At 44.4% G+C, this 19,572-nt stretch overlaps 1 protein-coding gene across 1 annotated transcript in view; it reads right to left on the bottom strand.

Annotated features, from left to right (window-relative positions):
• The window catches only part of LOC134342102 (NACHT, LRR and PYD domains-containing protein 3-like), a 44,888-nt gene that overhangs the window by 22,736 nt on the left and 2,580 nt on the right, over positions 1–19,572 (bottom strand). Inside the window, exons 2-6 of the mRNA XM_063040039.1 lie at positions 8,570–8,666; positions 4,582–5,229; positions 3,841–4,007; positions 732–903; positions 560–625 (exon numbers count right to left, since the gene is read on the bottom strand). Coding sequence (XP_062896109.1) covers positions 560–625; positions 732–903; positions 3,841–4,007; positions 4,582–5,229; positions 8,570–8,579 — 1,063 coding nt within the window. The 5' untranslated portion in view covers positions 8,580–8,666. The remainder of the gene's footprint in view (positions 1–559; positions 626–731; positions 904–3,840; positions 4,008–4,581; positions 5,230–8,569; positions 8,667–19,572) is intronic.

Below are 19,572 nucleotides of genomic sequence, written 5' to 3'. Positions count from 1 at the left end.
ATGCAAGCATATGGTCAATAATATAAGAAAAGATACCAAAGTGTTTTTTTTTTTACTTTCCCAGATATATAAAGAGTTAAAAAAAGGGAGCGGGTCGATATTGGACCGCTGAAAAATGATGTTGTAGTTGCAGTAACGGGTGAAAAGGAAATGGCAGACAAACTCTGTGGAAGTCACTAGCGGAATTACAAAAAGTAATGAACATCAGTGAACAGAATTGTGTGTAGTGCTATTACAAAGGAAAAGGGGCTTGGAAGATGAAAGGTCTGAAGATAGAAAAGTCACCTGGACTGGGTCATACAGTGTATCAGGAGCCTGCCTGGGGTGTGTGGGCATTCCCAGAGCATTAGGACCTGGAGTGAAGGCTTCAGCAGAACCAACAGATGGATTAATAGAAAAATAAAATGTAGAATATTCAGGCTGCAAAGAGAGATACTTTGAATTGTTACTTCAATCCAGAGATCAGCAAATGGCTAATGGCGAATTTTGATTCCCAGGTTTTGCCAAGTCACAGACTAACACTTGAGGTGTGGTTTGAACTGTGCATTTCATCACTCACCTATCAGTTCAGTGGGTAATTCAGATAACCCTTGGGCGATGTTCATGTATTCCTGTGGATCAGGACCTGTTTAAAAATAAAAAGAATCCATGAAAACAGAGCTAACTTAATTAGAATAACTAAAATGTTCATTTCAATGTGCCTTTGTGTTCAGTGCATGCTTTTAACGTACCGAGTTCCTGTATCTCCCTCAGTATTCTGTCCAACTTCGGTAACTCAGTCCTCCATGTCACAAAGGATTCCCACATCGCCCTCCGGGCCCGGGAGCCTTTGCCCATCACCAAACTGAGGAAGAGTCTGGAACTCTCTGTCCGGTTTCCCTTCTCTGTCAGTTCAGTGACTTTCTAGAAAAGGAATGTAATAAATTTATTGTGGAGCAGACAGACAGACATGGAGAATGTGCAGGAAAATATCTGTTCATGGTCCCAGTAGCTTCAGAATTGACGCAGTCACTGGGCTGCTGCCTGATCCTCTCTGGGTTCAGTCGTTAACAGAGAAACAGTAACTGAGGGAAATTCTAAATCAATATTGTGAAAGAATAAGGATTTACTGACACCCTGCAGTATATTCAATGTGATTAATTTACTTATCCATCAATGTGTAACATTACATCAAAAAGATGTGACAACAAGAACGGAAGAGGGGGAGAGCCAGGGAGCAAAAAAAAATGGATGGTGGGCATCACTGAATCGTGGCTGAAAGAAGATCATATTTGTGTGCTCACATCCAAAGATAAATATTTAATCAAGAGGAGAGGCAGGTGGGTGAAGGGTTGGGTTGACTCTGTTGTCATAAAAAATGAAATGTCCTTCTAAAGAAGTGATAGCAGATTGGACGGTGTAGCTGTTAAGATACTGCGTAGGAAAAAATGAGCCTGATGGAACAGTAACCAGGATGTGGGATACACATTCCAGTGGGAGAGAGAAGAGGCATGTAAAGAGGTCAATGTTATAATAGTCATGGGGAATTTCATTCTGCAGGTAGCTTTGGAAAATGAGGTCAGTGCTGAATCCCAAGTGAGGGAATTTATAGAATGCCTATGAGATGGCTTTTGAGAGAAGCCTATGGTTGAACCCACTATAGGAAAGGCAAATCTGGATTCGATGTTGTGTCTTGCACCAGATTTGATTGGGGAGCTTGTAAATAAACCCTTAAGAGGCAGTGATCATAAAATAGCAGAACTGACACTGCAGTTTGAGAGGGAGAAGGTAAAGTTAGATGTATCAGTATTACACTGGAATAAATGAATTACGGAGAAATGAGAGAGGAGCTGGGCAAAAATAAATTCTGAGAGGACACTAGCAGAGGCAACAGCAAAGCAGGAGCAGATGAAAATTCTGGGAGCGATTCAGAAGGCGCAGGTAGAGGTAGATACTCCCAAATATGAAGAATTATTCCAAAGGGAGGATGATCAACTGTGGCTGACGAGGAAGTCGATGCCAGCACAAAAGCAAAGGAGAGGGCATAGAGTATAGCAAAATATAGTGGAAAGGTAGAGAACTGGGAAGCTTTTACTAACCAGCAAAAAGCAACTAAAAAGTCATAAGTAGAGAGAATATGAAATATGAAGGGGTGCTGGCTAATAATGTAAAATAGCTTACCAAAAGGTTCTTTTGATATATATGTCCTTCCAGGACAACCTATTGATTTTTGATGTCATGCGATATCAGCTTTGTGCGTGGTAGTTCATGTCTAACCAATCTGAATGTTGAACCAGGAAGTTACCAGGAAAGTTGATGAATGGAAGGAAGTGGGTGTTGTCTGCATGGACTTTAGCACAACATTTGACAAGGTACCGCAAAGGAGGGTGGGCAAGAAAGTGCAGTTGCTCAGCAGTCAAGGTAAACTAGTAATTTGGATTGGACAATGGCTTTTTGGAACAAGGCAGAGAGTGATTATAGACTGTTGAATCTCTGACTGGGAATTTGTAATATGTGCTGTGCCACAGGGATCGGTGCTGGATCAGATGTTGTTTGTCATCTATATTGATGATCTGGATGAAAATGTGGTTAACTGGATCAGCGAATTTGCAGATGACACCAAGAGTGGAGAGTGAGGAAGACTACCAAACCTTGCAGTGGTGTCTAAACCAGTTGAGAAATGGGCTGAAAATGGCGGATGCAATTTAATACAGACAAGTGCGACATGTTGCACTTTGGAAAGACCAAGCAGGGTCAATCTTATACACTGACCGGTACGGCACTGAGGAGTGCGGTAGAGCGAAGTGATCTGGGAATACAGATCCATAATCATTAAAAGTGGCAGCAAAGATTGATAGATTGGACAGAAAGTATTGGTCACACTAGCCTTCATAAATGAAAATATTGAGTACAGGAGGTGAGATATGATGTTGAACGTGTATAAAATGTTCGTGAGGCCTAGTTTTCAGTTTTGTGTGCAGATCCGATCACCTACTTAGAGGACAAATGTAAAGAAGTTTGGAAGAGTACTGAGAAAATTTACAAGGATGTTGCCGGGACTGGAGGACCTGAGGTATAAGGAAAGATTGAACAGGTTAGGACTTTATGCCTTGGAATGCAGAAGATTAAAGAGTGATTTGATAGAGGTACAGAAAATTATGAGGTCTATAGATAGGGTAAATGAGGGGAAACTCTTCACTCAGAGGGTGGTGAGATTGTGGAACGAGCTAGCAGCGCGAGTGGTACAAGCGGTTAAGAAAACCCTGGATAGATACATGAATGATAAGGGTATAGAGCACCAGGGCCCAGTGCAGGTCAGTGGGAATAGGCAGCTTCAGTAATCTGGCATGGAATAGATGGGCCAAAGGGCCTGTTTCTGTACTGTACTTTTCTATGACTATGACAAGTCAGCCACTCTGTAAGGGAACTCAGATGGAGACCAGACCAGCTGTGGTTAGCATGTTTCCCTCCCTCAAGTACTGCACTGAAGCCAGTTGGCCCAATTTACAATCTGACAGTTTAATATTCATCCTGGATTAATGAGCTGAGGTGAATTTGACCGACGGTCCCGATAAGACGTGAAATTAGTTTCAGACTGAATGCCTGTTCAACAGTCCAGATATGCAGCCACTGCACGTATATCACACTGATAAATACAGCAGGTGTGAGAGGAAAAGGTGACGTTGAACCTGTAGCTCCCAGTGCTCCCCACCTTAACAGCTGAAACCAGATCTGCTGGAGACAATCAGAGATCAAAGTCTCCATTGCCATGTAGACCTCGTAGAACGTGCAGCATATTAATATTGATCACTATTCCCTCTGATACCAGCAGTTCGGTGACAATACACTAAATACACTCACCTCATTTTCTTCTCTACTGAAATGTCCCTCCTTCGTCAACATCCAACCGAGTCTTTCAACCTTTTCTTCAATCGCTTGTTTGAGTCTGTCCCTGTAGAACTTTGTCAACTGGTACAGTCGATATTCACCCCCCTCTGCCAGGAGGTCGGAGATTGTAAACTCTGGCTCTGTGAATATAAAAAGTGAATGTAGTCACAAACTCAAATATCGCTTGTCTCCACCGCTCTCACCCAACCCAACAAACCAGTCATGTCTTGAACCTCAGTGTTCACCTGCCTTCAGCTGGAAACATGGATTTTGTCCTAATCTCCAATACTGGACTAAAACCGAACCATCAATGCGCTGGACATGACATTACCAGAAGGACCACATTCACTAGAAACCTGTCTCTCCCACTGTCCCACCCACTCACCTATTTTAGTTTAAGATGGGCAATAAATATTGGGACTGTCAATGATAGTTGCTTCCCAGAGATATTCTTTCCATCCTGGCGAATACATTGCCATTAGATCATATCACGGAAATACTCTCTTATCCAAACAGCTGCATTTCCTTCGATACACATCCTGGAAATCATCAGAGCAGGTGGTATATTTCCTGTAGCGGGGTAACGGGTGCCCCACTACACCACATGTACCACATCCACACATTTCCCCTCTCCGACCAAACCTCCAACAAGGAATCACATTTACCTGCCTCCAGCCTCATCCTGCGAACACATCACCGTCATATTTCACTCACCTGCTCCTTGTTGGACACTTGACAATTCCGTGTTTAATGAGCTTCCGAGCTGACAGACAGTCGCCTCACTTGTACCGGTTCCAGGGTCCTGATCAGTGTCTCTGACGTCACTGTCTCTGGGCTGACAGACAGTCGCCTCACTTGTGCTTGTTCCAGGGTCCTGATCAGTGTCTCTGACGTCACTGTCTCTGGGCTGACAGACAGTCGCCTCACTTGTACCGGTTCCAGGGTCCTGATCAGTGTCTCTGACGTCACTGTCTCTGGGCTGACAGACAGTCGCCTCATTTGTGCCGGTTCCAGGGTCCTGCTCAGTGTCTCTGACGTCACTGTCTCTGGGCTGACAGACAGTCGCCTCACTTGTACCGGTTCCAGGGTCCTGCTCAGTGTCTCTGACGTCACTGTCTCTGGGCTGACAGACAGTCGCCTCACTTGTACCGGTTCCAGGGTCCTGATCAGTGTCTCTGACGTCACTGTCTCTGGGCTGAACTTGCTCCATATCCGCTGCGGCCGGACCGCATTCCATTGGGACATTGCTCTCAATCTGACCCTGCTTTGGTACCTTGCTTCCCGTGTCCAGATTATCTTCCCTTGATGAGTTGACTGGTAACAATCTCTTGAGAATTTTCTGTACCCGATTTAGTTTCCCACCTGAAGTAAATGAGGAATAACAGGTTTAGAGTGATTTACACTCAAACAAGGATTCACAATGGGTGTCTGCAATGGAGCAGAGACTCTGGCTGACCAGATTTGGAGTGGGACTGTGCTGGTGAATGTGAACCACACTTCCCGCTAGGTGACCATCACTATAAGCCGGTGTCTGGACACATCCACTCCCAGAAAAAGGACTGGATAGACACAGTAATACTGATATCTGACTACGCATTAGTTGAACACAGTTATTAATGGAACAGCATCAGGTGATATGGGGAATTATCACCGGGATTATCTTTCATAAACATAAATCTCCCTGGGTCACAAACTGTCCAGTCACCTGTGTCACTCACAAACAAGCCACTGGATTACTCATGGTCCGATCCCCTAGATCACACGTTCTCCGTTTGCTTTGTCACACATTGCCTTGTCCCCTGGGTCACAGACTGACCATTGCCTTGATGTCTGGTCCCCTGGGTCCCATCCCGTCACCTGGAGGATGATCGTCATGTAACAACTATACAAGTCATTGGCAAAGGGAGCGTCTTGGCGTGCAGTTCTCGTAGCTAAACTTAAAGTCTCACCGAGAGAGCTTTGCGTTCATTTGCAGTTGCTAATCTATAGGATGGATGAGATTCAGCTGGAAAGAGCGTCGAGGAGATTGACAAGTACGTTACTGGATGGGGCTGTTTGGTTTTTGTGTTATATGGTTTGGCTGGGACAGTTTGCCCTGGTTCAGGGGAGCTTGAAGGGTGACCTTACACACGTACATAAAGTAATCAGGGGTGCAGATAGGGTAGATTGTCATAGTTTTTGTCCCTGGTTAGGGGAGTCTGAGACTCGAGGGCAGAAATTTAAAAAGGACTGAAGGGGCATTTTTTCACGTGGCGGGTGATGAGTATAAATTGCATGCAGTCAGAGGAGGCTGTAAACACAAATAAAAGGATTCGTTTCCAGGCTGTAATCTCTGTTTTATTCCACCTGGAATCACAGAGTTGAGCTCAATCACAATGCCCACCGGAGACAGAGACAGTTGGTCATTGGTTATACCGGGTCTCCCATCAGAGGCACTGGGAATTTAAATTCAGGTAGCAGATCATCTCAAGAGGGAAATATTGAGAACTCACGTTCACCATTTGGCCACAGACCAGACATGGACTGGGGTATTGAAACAAAATCAGAATCAGGTTTATTATCAACGGCATGTGACGTGAAATTAGTTAACTTATCAGTAGCTGTTCAATGCAATACATAATCTAGCAGGGAAAAATAATAATGAATAAAATCAAAAATAATAATAATAAATAAACAAGTAAACCAGTTACGGATATTGAATATATATATTTTTTTTAAACATGCAAAAACTGAAAGACAGCATATTAAAAAAAAAACTAAGGTAGTGTCCAAAGATTCAATGTCCATTTAGGAATTGGATGGTAGAGGGGAAGAAGCTGTTCCTGAATCGCTGAGTGTGTGCCCTGAAGATGTCGTGAGTACTTTGTAGACTCGTACCCAAGATGGAGCTGACCAGATTTACAACTTCCTGCAGCTTCTTTTGGTCCTGTGCAGTAGCCCCTCCATACCAGACAGTGATACACCAAAGTAGACCACAAGTTTATCTAAAATGAAGTGTTTCCTGATCCTCAGCCATTTCCAAGGCTGGCAATGTTCTCAGCTCAGTTACAGAAAACAGAGTTTGGAAAATTCCCCTAATCTACTTTCCGCATCGAGGGGGGAGTTGATAGCTGCCCTGCCAAAACCTGAAATGTTGTATTATCACACAATCTCTGAAATCCCGGAAATGCTCTTATCACCTGTTTCTGAATTTTATAAATAAAAGTTGGAGATGTCTTTCACCCCTAAACAGGCCGATGTGCAACAAACCCTGAGCCTGGACTTTTACGTAACAAACAACACCGCTGTCACATTCCTGTTTGTGTTTCACTCTCAACCTGCTGATTCAGGATCTCCGGCTCCTTTCACTCAGGTGAAGCTTTGCCTGGTCAGCAGAGTCATTCGACCATTACTGGTGTCAGGTCCCCGCACTGGGACTGTTGGACTGATCGATTACACAAAGCCGCTTTACCAGTGGGATCAATGACACTTTTCTCTGCCCTATTAGCGCCTGTGTAAGTTTCTTCATCTGAACTATTAACCATATAACCATATAACAATTACAGCATGGAAACAGGCCATCTCGGCCCTTCTAGTCCATGCCAAACTCTTACTCTCATCTAGTCCCACCAACCTGCACTCAGCCCATAACCCTCCATTCCTTTCCCGTCCATATATCTATCCAATTTATTTTAAACGACAACACCGAACCTGCCTTAACCACTTCTGCTGGAAGCTCGTTCCACACAGCTACCACTCTCTGAGTAAAGAAGTTCCCCCTCGTGTTACCCCTAAACTCTTGCCCTTTAACTCTCAACTCATGTCCTCTTGTTTGAATCTCCCCTATTCTCAATGGAAAAAGCCTATCCACATTAACTCTATCAATCCCCCTCATAATTGTAAACACCTCTATCAAGTCCCCCCTCAACCTTCTATGCTCCAAAGACTAAAGACCTAACTTGTTCAACCTTTCTCTGTAACTTAGGAGATGAAACCCAGGTGACATTTTAGTAAATCTCCTCTGTACTCTCTGAACTTTATTGACATCTTTCCTATAATTCGGTGACCAGAACTGTGCATGATACTCCAAATTTGGCCTTACCAATGCCTTATACAATTTCAACATTACATATGAACTCCTATACTCAATGCTCTGATTAATAAAGGCCAGCATACCAAAAGCCTTCTTCACCACCCTATCCACGAGATTCCACCTTCAGGGAACTATGCACCATTATTCCTAGATCACTCTGTTCTACTGCATTATTCAATGCCCTACCATTTACCACGTATGTCCTATTTTGATTCGTCCTACCAAAATGTAGCACCTCACATTTTTCAGCATTAAACTCTATCTGCCATCTTTCAGCCCAGTCTTATAACTGGCCTAAGTCTCACTGCAAGCTTTGAAAATCTACTTCATTATCCACAATGCCACCTATCTTAGTATTATTTGCATACTTACTAATCCAATTTACCACCCCATCATCCAGATCATTAATATATATGACAAACAACACTTGACCCACTACAGATCCGCGAGGCACACCGCTACATACCATCCTCCAATCTGACACACCCATATCCACCACTACTCTCTGGCATCTCCCATCCAGCCACTGCTGAATCCATTTTACTATTTCGATATTAATGCCTAACGATTGAACCTTCGATGTGCACCTACAGGACAGAAGTTTAATTATAAAGATCCCAGTGAACATACCTGTAGCCATTCTGATTCTGACTGATGATTGTTGATTGTCGTCGTCTTGTTTACACTTTGGTCGCGGTGCAGGACAGCTCCATCTGCTGGTGATGCCCTGAATTACACACAACAAGCAGACATTGAGTCAGAGAGACCAAAATGTGACAGTATCACCATCCTGTGTATCAGAGCAGCAGTTTGCTTAGGGAACAAACATTCCCTGTTAACATCAACTCCCACACCATGTCTGTATGTCTGTCCAGTGATATCTGGCGAATCCTACTGATAGAGTCACAGAGCAACAGAGCACAGACACAGTCCCTTCAGCACAATGAGACAATGCTGACCACAGTGCCCACAGAGATGGTCCCAATTTCCTGTGTTGGGCCCATTTCACTCTTGGCCTCTTCACTCCATCTACACATCCCAACTGCTATTGTCACAATCACTGTCTATCTCACTGGTAACTCTGAAGCAAAGCATTCATTAAACACCTCGCATATCACCACATCCTCCAGGCACATTTCCTCCTTTGCTCCTGTGTAGTCCAACGCTCAATCTATTCATCCTCCTCTTCTTTTCCCACATGTAGAACGCCTTGGGCTTTCCTTCGTCCTACTTCTCAAGGACTTCTCAAGTTCCTTCGACCTCTAAGTCACTTCTTAAGCTTCTTCCAGACTATGTTATAATTCTGTGGAGCCTTGCTTGGATGTTGCTTCCTAAACCTAAATAATGCTTCCTTTTCCCTCTTGCTTAAATGTTCTCATCTCTGGTGACCACAGTTTGTTTATATAAACATTGTTTCACTGTGTGTGGAACAAATCTACCCTGAACTGCATACAAGTGTTCCTGAAACAACCTTCACATTTCCATTGTGCATTTCCCCTTGAAAATGTTTTCCCAATTTATACTCCAAAGTTGCTCCAAATACCATTGTAACTATCCATCCACTAATTAAATACTGTCTCGTATGGTCTGCTACTATCCTTGTCCATGACCATGATAAAAGTTGGGGTGTTGTGGTCACTATCTCAAAAGGGCCACCCATCGTGACATCTGTCATCTGACCAGCATCATTGCCTCATACTAGATGCAGTATGGCAACTCCTCCAGTTAGCCCATCCACATACTGTGTCAAGAATCCTTCCTGGACACACAACACATTCTGCCTCATTGACACATTTTGGAGCAAGGAGGTGGAATCAAAATCAGGAAAGCTGAGGTCAACAATGATAACAACCTTGTTACTTTTGCACCTTTCCCAACGCTGCCAAGTTATCTGCTCTCATTATCCCTGTGGCTTTGGGGGAGGTCTATAGAATACTCCCAGAATGATAGCCCCCTTCCTGTTTCTGACTTTCACTCACATTGATGTCCTCTGTGTATGTCGCTGTGATACCATCCCTAATTAGTACAGAGAATTCTCCCCCGTTCACCCCCCACCCCCATATGTATTATGATACAACTAAAACCTGGAGCATCAAACACCAATCCTGCCCTTGTAAAAGTCAAGTCTGTGTAATGGTGATAACATGCCATCCATTGCTTGGATTTCCAGATTTTCTCTTTTTTTTTGATAGGTCATGGTTCAGTCATGGTATAAGATACAAGTCATAATACATAGTAGAATTAGGTAATACGGTCATTCTAGTCTGCTCCATAATCAATCATGAAGGAATATTTTTCCAACACTGTATTGTTGCTTCCCTGCTATAATACTCAACCCATTTAGCAATCCAGAACATGAATACACCCAACGATCGCCTCCACCACCCTCTGTAGCATCAAATTCCACAGATGAACCAACATTTGGCTGAAGTAATTTCTCTCACCTCAGTTTTAAAGTGAAGCTTCTTTATTCTGAGGCAGCACTCTCAGATCCCAGACTCTCCGTCTAATCAAGACACCCTCTCCATTCCCACTGCATCCAGACTTGCTGTTATTCAGTTGGTGTAAATAATCACCCCCGCCCTAACTTCCCTCCCCACCAAACCCCAACCACCATCCCTCTGAACCCCACTGAACACAGGCCCAGGGCCATCAAATGCTCCTCATGCATAATGCTTATTCCTTAGATTATTCTTGTGAACCTTGTTATCAACAACTGTACTGAATACATTTCCGGGGAAAACAGGACAATTGGTACCAGGATAATCTACTGGGAAAAGCCGTGCCTTCTTTACTCTTCTGTCAACTCTCACAAAATGTTCCAGGGTGAATGTAATAAAAAGAAACTGGAATCACTAGAAACGCTCAGCGGGTAAGGTACAGCTGTGGGGAGAGGAAAAAAGTTAGCAATTCATTTTCCTAACCTTTCGTCAGAATGGATTCAAACATCATCCAGTTTTTAGTGGAAAATCTTGGGTTGTTCTCCATGGAGTGGTAGGGACTGAGGGAAGATCAGATAGAGGTTTATAAGATTATGAAAGACATAGATAGAGTAGATGGGGAGCATATTTTTGCTGGTTAGCTAAGTCTAATACCAGAGGACATGCGATGAAGGTGTGAGGGAGTAGTTGCAAAGGAAATGTTTGAATAAGTTGTTCTACTCAGAGAGGTGTGGATACCTGGAATGCATTGTCTGTTATGGTGGTGGAAGCAAACACATTGGAGGCTATTAAGAGACGTTTAGATAGGCACATGGGTGTGAGGAAGATTGAGAGGATATGGACATTGTGTAGGTAGGCGTCATTATTTTTTTTGCGGGGTGGGGTTGATTTACTTTTTATCTGGTTTGGCACACCACTGTGGCTGATGCACCTGTTCCTGTGATGTATTGTTCCATGTTCTGTTCTATCTTCAGCATCTTGAGTTTCTCTTTGACTCCCACCAGCAGACAGACAGGTGACAGTGAGGGGGAATTTCCAAATGTGAATTGAATTCTGAAACACCGGTCTGTTTCTACTGGGGCAAACACAAAACAGCGTATTTAATCACAGCCTCTCCCTGTGAGGGATGGAATGGGAACTCATTCTCTGCTTTGCTTCAGAACTTCAGAACCAAACATCTGAGCACAGAACAGAAATACTCGCTCAACATCTCATAAACCCGGACAACCTGATCCCCCGATTCATTTTATCTGGGTGAAAACATGTGTGGTATCCCAGGATCCAACCTCAGAGGGTCACAGCCCACACCGAGAGCCTCGCACATCTTTTCCACATCTCACACTGAGAGATTCACGCTACCAATATCCAGCCCCCGGAGACGTCTGCTTCACTACGGAAGGAGGAACATCCAGCCGCATCTGTAAAAACACCAACGTAGACCGAAGCCCAAACACTGCCAGTTCCATATTCCTGGAGCCCCCATCCCGAGATTGTATCTCAAGCACCAACTCTCCCAGGGCTCTTTGCTGCTGGTGATATGCGGCAGTGTCTCCGCTAATGCCAATTCAATCTTCTTGCTGCGTGGGATCTCGCCCAGCACAGCTGGCTGCCATATTTCCTGCAGTGTAGCAGGAACAAAATATAAAATTATAAAGTAGAAAATGCTGGGAACTCAGTACATCAGGTTACATCTGTGAAAGGAGAAATGGTGGAAGACCCGATATCTAAACTGGGACTGTCCAAGATGCTGCAGATCTGCTGGGCGTTTCCAGTACTTTCGTCTTCTTACTTCAAATTTCATGCAACTCTAGTGTTATTCCACCTCCTCATTTTAATGCACAGATGGTAACTGATTGCAAAATATCAGCAACGCACTAAAATGTAAATACCACCCCACTCCAATCAGTTCGTTATTTCAGAGTTCATTCTGACCCTGGTGTAATACATCCCATACAGTCAAAGCTCACAGCATCCTTTCCTCCCACTGTCACTCTGTTACATTTGCTCCTGAGGCCACTGTCTCTACGCTGAGAGGCGGTGACCGCAGAGCGATAAAAAGTACAACACTTGCTGCAGCTCTGACAGGCTGTTACCCTGGAAACGGAGGAAGTGGCTCACCGAAAATAACCAAGAAAGGAAATAACAAACTCAACATCAGATGCTATGAGCTCCATTATTACAAAGATTAACACTGCAGCCATTTTGTAACACTGAAACTTAAACTTAGGCTGATTTTACCCTACCACGTGCGGTATTCAATTAAACCTCTGGTAGCTCCAGCTATCAAAAACCCAATCCTGGAAAAGATGTAAAACAAAACTTCACAATGAAGGCAAAATTTAGAAGAGAGTTTGCTGAAATATATCATCACGGCATTGGGACGCAGGCTGGACAGAGATTGAACAAGATGGTTGATATATATCATTCAGTTGGTGGGATTCAGACTGGACAGAGGTTGAACAATGGATTGATATATATCATTGAGGTGGTGGGATACAGACTGGACAGAGATTGAACAAGATGGTTGATATATATTATTGATGTGGTGGGATACAGACTGGACAGAGATTGAACAAGATGGTTGATATATATCATTGATGTGGTGGGATACAGACTGGACAGAGATTGAACATGGATTGATATATATCATTCAGTTGGTGGGATACAGGGTGGTCAGAGGTTGAACAAGATGGGCAGGGAATGAGCAGATGGAACCCGGTGGGAGGAGGAATCAAGTGCACTCTCCAATGGTCGTCCAGTAATACACAGATACTGAAATAATAGTACACACTACTGGATAACAGATTCCAATATAACAAAGCCAGAACAAACAATAGCCCTGGAGGAACGTTGTTTCATTTTTACTGTGTACTGTCCCAGCAGCTTATGGTCGAAATGACAATAAACTTGACTTGACTTGACTAAGAAGTTCGGTATATGTCCTTTTCCACGCTACAAGCTTCATCAGTGCTCCGGAGAAAGTATCCCATCCCGATACCGCACATCTTAATACAACTACTGCCTACTGCTATTTCTTTAACTGAATGAAGTAGCGGAGAACTGTGGACACAGCTGAGCACATCATAGAAACCAACCTCCCCTCCATGGACTCTGTCTATACTTCCCACTGCCTCAGTAAAGCAGCCAACAGAATGGAAGATCCCCACAGCCCTGAACATTCTCACTTCTCACCCCCACCCCCACAGGGATGAAGATAAAATAAAACAGAAACATCCCACCAGTCTCAGGGACGGTGTCCATTCTGCTGTTAGAAGCGAACTGAATGTTCCCTGGCGTGACGAGTGGACTCCTGACCTCTCAGTCTAAATCGATGTGACCTTGCACCACACATCTACCTACACTGCACTTTCTCTGTAACTGTAATGAGTTGTTACACTCTGGTATATTTTGCCTCAATGTTCTGCTGTAACCTATTGATCTGCACGGTTAATACCGAGGTTGCATGGATGAACTACAACAATTGTTCATCCCAGTTTGGCAAAAGAATACATCAAGGAAGGTAGTGCACCCGTGGCTGACAAGAGAAATTAGGGATAGTATCAATTCCAAAGAAGTAGCATACAAATTAGCCAGAGAAAGTGGCTCACCTGAGGACTGGGAGAAATTCAGAGTTCAGCAGAGGAGGACAAAGGGCTTAATTAGGAAGGGGAAAAAAGATTATGAGAGAAAACTGGCAGAGAACATAAAAACAGACTGTAAAAGCTTTTATAGATATGTAAAAAGGAAAAGACTGGTAAAGACAAATGTAGGTCCCCTGCAGACAGAAACAGGTGAATTGATTATGGGGAGCAAGGACATGGCAGACCAATTGAATAATTACTTTGGTTCTGTCTTCACTAAGGAGGACATAAATAATCTTCCAGAAATAGTAAGGGACAGAGGGTCCAGTGAGATGGAGGAACTGAGTGAAATACATGTTAGTAGGGAAGTGGTGTTAGGTAAATTGAAGGGATTGAAGGCAGATAAATCCCCAGGGCCAGATGGTCTGCATCCCAGAGTGCTTAAGGAAGTAGCCCAAGAAATAGTGGATGCATTAGTGATAATTTTTCAAAACTCGTTAGATTCTGGACTAGTTCCTGAGGATTGGAGGGTGGCTAATGTAACCCCACTTTTTAAAAAAGGAGGGAGAGAGAAACCGGGGAATTATAGGCCGGTTAGCCTAACGTCGGTGGTGGGGAAACTGCTGGAGTCAGTTATCAAGGATGTGATAACAGCACATTTGGAAAGCGGTGAAATGATCGGACAAAGTCAGCATGAATTTGTGAAAGGAAAATCATGTCTGACGAATCTCATAGAATTTTTTGAGGATGTAACTAGTAGAGTGGATAGGGGAGAACCAGTGGATGTGGTATATTTGGATTTTCAAAAGGCTTTTGACAAGGTCCCATACAGGAGATTAGTGTGCAAACTTAAAGCACATGGTATTGGGGGTAAGGTATTGGTGTGGGTGGAGAATTGGTTAGCAGACAGGAAGCAAAGAGTGGGAATAAACGAGACCTTTTCAGAATGGCAGGCGGTGACTAGTGGGGTACCGCAAGGTTCAGTGCTGGGACCCCAGTTGTTTACAATATATATTAATGACTTGGATGAGGGAATTAAATGCAGCATCTCCAAGTTTGCGGATGACACGAAGCTGGGTGGCAGTGTTAGCAGTGAGGAGGATGCTAAGAGGATGCAGGGTGACTTGGATAGGTTGGGTGAGTGGGCAAACTCATGGCAGATGCAATTTAATGTGGATAAATGTGAAGTTATCCACTTTGGTGGCAAAAATAGGAAAACAGATTATTATCTGAATGGTGGCCGATTAGGAAAAGGGGAGGTGCAACGAGACCTGGGTGTCATTATACATCAGTCATTGAAAGTGGGCATGCAGGTACAGCAGGCGGTGAAAAAGGCGAATGGTATGCTGTCATTTATAGCGAGAGGATTCGAGTACAGGAGCAGGGAGGTACTACTGCAGTTGTACAAGGCCTTGGTGAGACCACACCTGGAGTATTGTGTGCAGTTTTGGTCCCCTAATCTGAGGAAAGACATCTTTGCCATAGAGGGAGTACAAAGAAGGTTCACCAGATTGATTCCTGGGATGGCAGGTCTTTCATATGAAGAAAGACTGGATGAACTGGGCTTGTACTCGTTGGAATTTAGAAGATTGAGGGGGGATCTGATTGAAATGTATAAGATCTCTAAAGGGATTGGACAGGCTAGATGCGGGAAGATTGTTCCCGATGTTGGGGAGGTCCAGAACGAGGGGTCACAGTTTGAGGATAGAGGGGAAGCCTTTTAGGACCGAGATTAGGAAAACCTTCTTCACACAGAGAGTGGTGAATCTGTGGAATTCTCTGCCACAGCAAACTGTTGAGGCCAGTTCATTGGCTATGTTTAAGAGGGAGTTAGATATGGCCCTTGTGGCTACAGGGGTCAGGGGGTATGGAGGGAAGGCTGGGTTCTGAGTTGGATGATCAGCCATGATCATAATAAATGGCGGTGCAGGCTCGAAGGGCCGAATGGCCTACTCCTGCACCTATTTTCTATGTTTCTATGTTTCTATGACACGATTTTCACTGTACCTCTGTACATGTAAAACAAAATAAAGATTCCCCATTTTAATCGTGTGGAAATATTAGACAGCCTGGGTTGCTCCTTTGGAAATTCTGGAGGTAGTGTACACAATTCCGAGAAACCCAGATAAATGAAACAACACTTAATTCCCGCATTAATAGGCTCATATATCGGGAAACACTGGCTGCATTTCGGCAAGTCGCTGCAATGGAGAGAAGATGGAAATAAACTTCCCAGTCCCCCGAGAGGCCGTGAGAGGTCCGGATCTCACTGTCCTGTCTGAACGGGGGATAAATGAAACTACTCATACACGTGGATCAGTGTCCCGATTACTCTGTTGAACCCTCGCGTCTGCAAGAACACACCAGGCCGAACGGCCGATTCCAGCGTGCTGGAAATATGTAAAACAATTAAAGACCCCAGGCATCGATCCAGGTGAAGTTTGGATCTGAGACCGGGCCGGGTGATGGAGGTAAAGTTGCCCAGGTACATCTTAATGGATGTGTTCAGTCTCGGTTTCACCACCTCATCCCGCTCCCGGGACCAGAACAACCGGGGCTGAGCGGCGGCTCATCTCAGGCGGTTCGGTGTGACGGTCCCATAAGCCGGACCGACCACGACAGGTTGTGTCCAGGAAGCGGGACGAGGCCGCCAGTTCGAGGAAGTTAACGGGACGCTCTGCCCAACATCAGCACCCCTCCCACCGGGATCGACATCAGTACTCACCGATGGGAAATTGTCGGTCGTGTTCACACCTAGTGACCGCTGAGAACTTGATCAATTTGTCCCGCAGACAGCGATCGGTTCACCGGCTCCCAGCCGACCATCCGCTTCAACAGAGAACGGGAAGGAATCACCGCCCATCCGGGGACTGTGAGAGCGGGGCCGGGGGCGGGGCCTCGGCAGCGGCGGGCTGAGGCGGGGGCGGGGCCTCGATAATAAAACCCCGCAGATGCTGCAGATCTGCGTTTGAAATGGGAGCGAGAAACGGGATCACGTGACGGGTGGAGGGTCTCCCATCTGAACCGGTGACTCTGCTCCTCGCCCCTCACACGCAGCCCGACCCACCGCTGCGTTTTACACCTGATTTTATTTTTTACACCAGCTACATTTTTAATTTTTTCCCTCTTTGTCTTCCCCGTCCCCATCGCCCCACCTCCCGGTTCTCCGAGTTACGGTTTCGATTCCCATCCCGGTCCGATACACAATTCCCAACCGAACAGGAACTGTGCAGGTTTCATGGAAATCACTTCTATGCTTATAAGCACTAATTTCTATTCACATTCCTCCGGAGCCTCGCTGGACAGGAACACTGAAACATCAAGTGAGAAACAGCAGGAGGTGGCCATTCAGCCCCTCAAACCATCAACAAGATGTCGGCTGTTCTCCCATCTCAGTCAAGTGTTTTTGTCCGATCCTCATTTCCTCGATCCCTTCGGTCTCCACACATCTGCCGGCCTCTGTTTTGTGTGAAGACGATCACTGAGACTTCATCGTCCTCCAATGATCAGTCTGGTGAATCTCTAAAACAAACACTCTCTCGCTCCTTAGGTAATCCTCCATGGATTTAAATACCATTTCTGCAGCCCCATGTTGCCCCAAACACTCACCTCCCACCCCTGTCACTATTTCCACCTTCCCACCTCCCTCCTCACCTGGATCCACCTCTCACTCCCCAGCTCTTGCCCCATCCCCACCCCTCACCTCTTTTCTCTGACTATTTCCCGTCCACTATCAGTCCAGAGGGAGGGTCCCAGCCCAAAATATTGTAAATTGATTTCCCTCCACAGATGCTGCCCGACCTATTGAGTTCCTCTGGCGTTTTGTTATTTGGTCTGCATGACCCATGTTAGTATGGGGAGCATATTCCAGATATAATCTCAACAAAGTCCACATAATTATTACGGTAATTACTCTGGACAACAAAGGTTTTGCTTCCTCAACCTTCAGGTGTATCTTCTGAATTTTGGGCTACTGATCATGAAAACCATCATGAAATTTCCCTATCACGCTCCATTTTTTGAAATCACTAATGTTTATTATTTCAATTCATAATTTAAGTCAATTAAAATGTTGCCTACAATGTAAGTTGGCAAGTTTCCTATCTTGTCCAGGCGTGCTTAGGCGGCGCGGCTGCTGCACGGCAGGACAGGATTTTGTAAATATTATTGGGTTCAGGACTGTAAGGATGGAATTTTCTATCATCAGGCACAAACATTTCTATGAAGGCTTTTGATATTCGAGACAGATGCTTCCCAGAATAACTGATGCCAAGATTAAGAAAAGCATTTTTTTTTGGTCCACAAATCAAGCAGGTCATCAATGACAGGCAATTTGAAGAATTTCTAGTGGGACCGGAGAAAATCACATGGAACGCATTCAAGGAAGTTGTTGAATTTTTTTCTCGGCATCTACAGAGCACCAAACTACATGCAGCTGGTTGAAAGCATGCTTCAAACATATAAAACCATGAAATGCAACATGTCACTAAAGATTCATTTTCTGCATTCCCATTTAGATTTCTTCCCTGAAAATCTTACTGCTGTTATTGATGAGCAAGGTAAAAGGTCTCACCAGGACATTGCGGTCATGGAGAGAAGATACCAGGGCAACTAGAATTCATCAATGCTGGCGAATTATTGTTGGACACTAAAGCGAGAAGGCTCAGACACTGAGTACAAATGAAAATCATTAACAAAATAATTTTAACTTAGTTGAGCTATTGCATAGCAACAGTACCATATGCAATTAAACACATTATATTCAACAAAACTTAATTTGTTATTTCTCCAAATTCCTGTGTGATACAAGTAGTCTGAACTTATATTTCTGTTCATCTCCACGCAGTCTATCATCAACAAAAAAATTCTGAGGGAGCAACACTTTTGAAGAAAAAATGTTGTCCATACCTCACTTAAACACGAGAGAACCTGCAAATGCTGGACATTCAAAGCAACACACACAAAATGCTGCAAGAACTCAGCACATCAGGCAGTGTCTATGGACAAGTGTAAAGAGTCGACATTTTCGGCAAAGAGTCTTCTTCATTACTGAAGAGGGATGGACAAGATACCTGAATAAAACTTTGGGGGAGGAGAAAGAGGCGAGCTGGACGGTGACATGAAATCAAGTGTAGAGCAAGTTAACGGCTGGAGAAGAGAGAATCGGAGAGTGTCAACAGGAGAAAGGAAAGGAGGATATCTAGGGGAAAGTAATAGGCTGGTGAGCAGAAATGAAAGTTCAGAGTGGGGCATAGAGAAGTGTGAGGGGTGGGGCTTGTTTACTGGAAGGAGAATTCAATACTCATGCAATTGGCTTGGAGACTACCCAGATAGATTGTTTATTTTCAATGCACAGATTGTAGCTGTTTGCAAAATGTTTGTGACACACTAAAATGTTCAAACCATTTGTGTAAATACCACTTTCACCCCTCCAATCAGTTCATCCTGACCCTGGTGTAACAGATTCCATCCAGTCAATGCTCAACCTGTCATCCTTTCCTCCCACTGTCACTCTGTTACATTTGCTCCTGAGGCCACTGTCTCTACGCTGAGAGGCGGTGACCACAGAGCGATAAAATGTGCAACACTTGCTGCAGCTCTGACAGGCTGT

The sequence above is a fragment of the Mobula hypostoma genome, unplaced genomic scaffold (genome assembly GCF_963921235.1).
Source record: "Mobula hypostoma unplaced genomic scaffold, sMobHyp1.1 scaffold_121, whole genome shotgun sequence".
NCBI lineage: Eukaryota > Metazoa > Chordata > Chondrichthyes > Myliobatiformes > Myliobatidae > Mobula > Mobula hypostoma.
The sequence above is the reverse complement of the archived record's forward strand: the minus strand, read 5'-3'. Positions and strand labels throughout refer to the sequence as shown.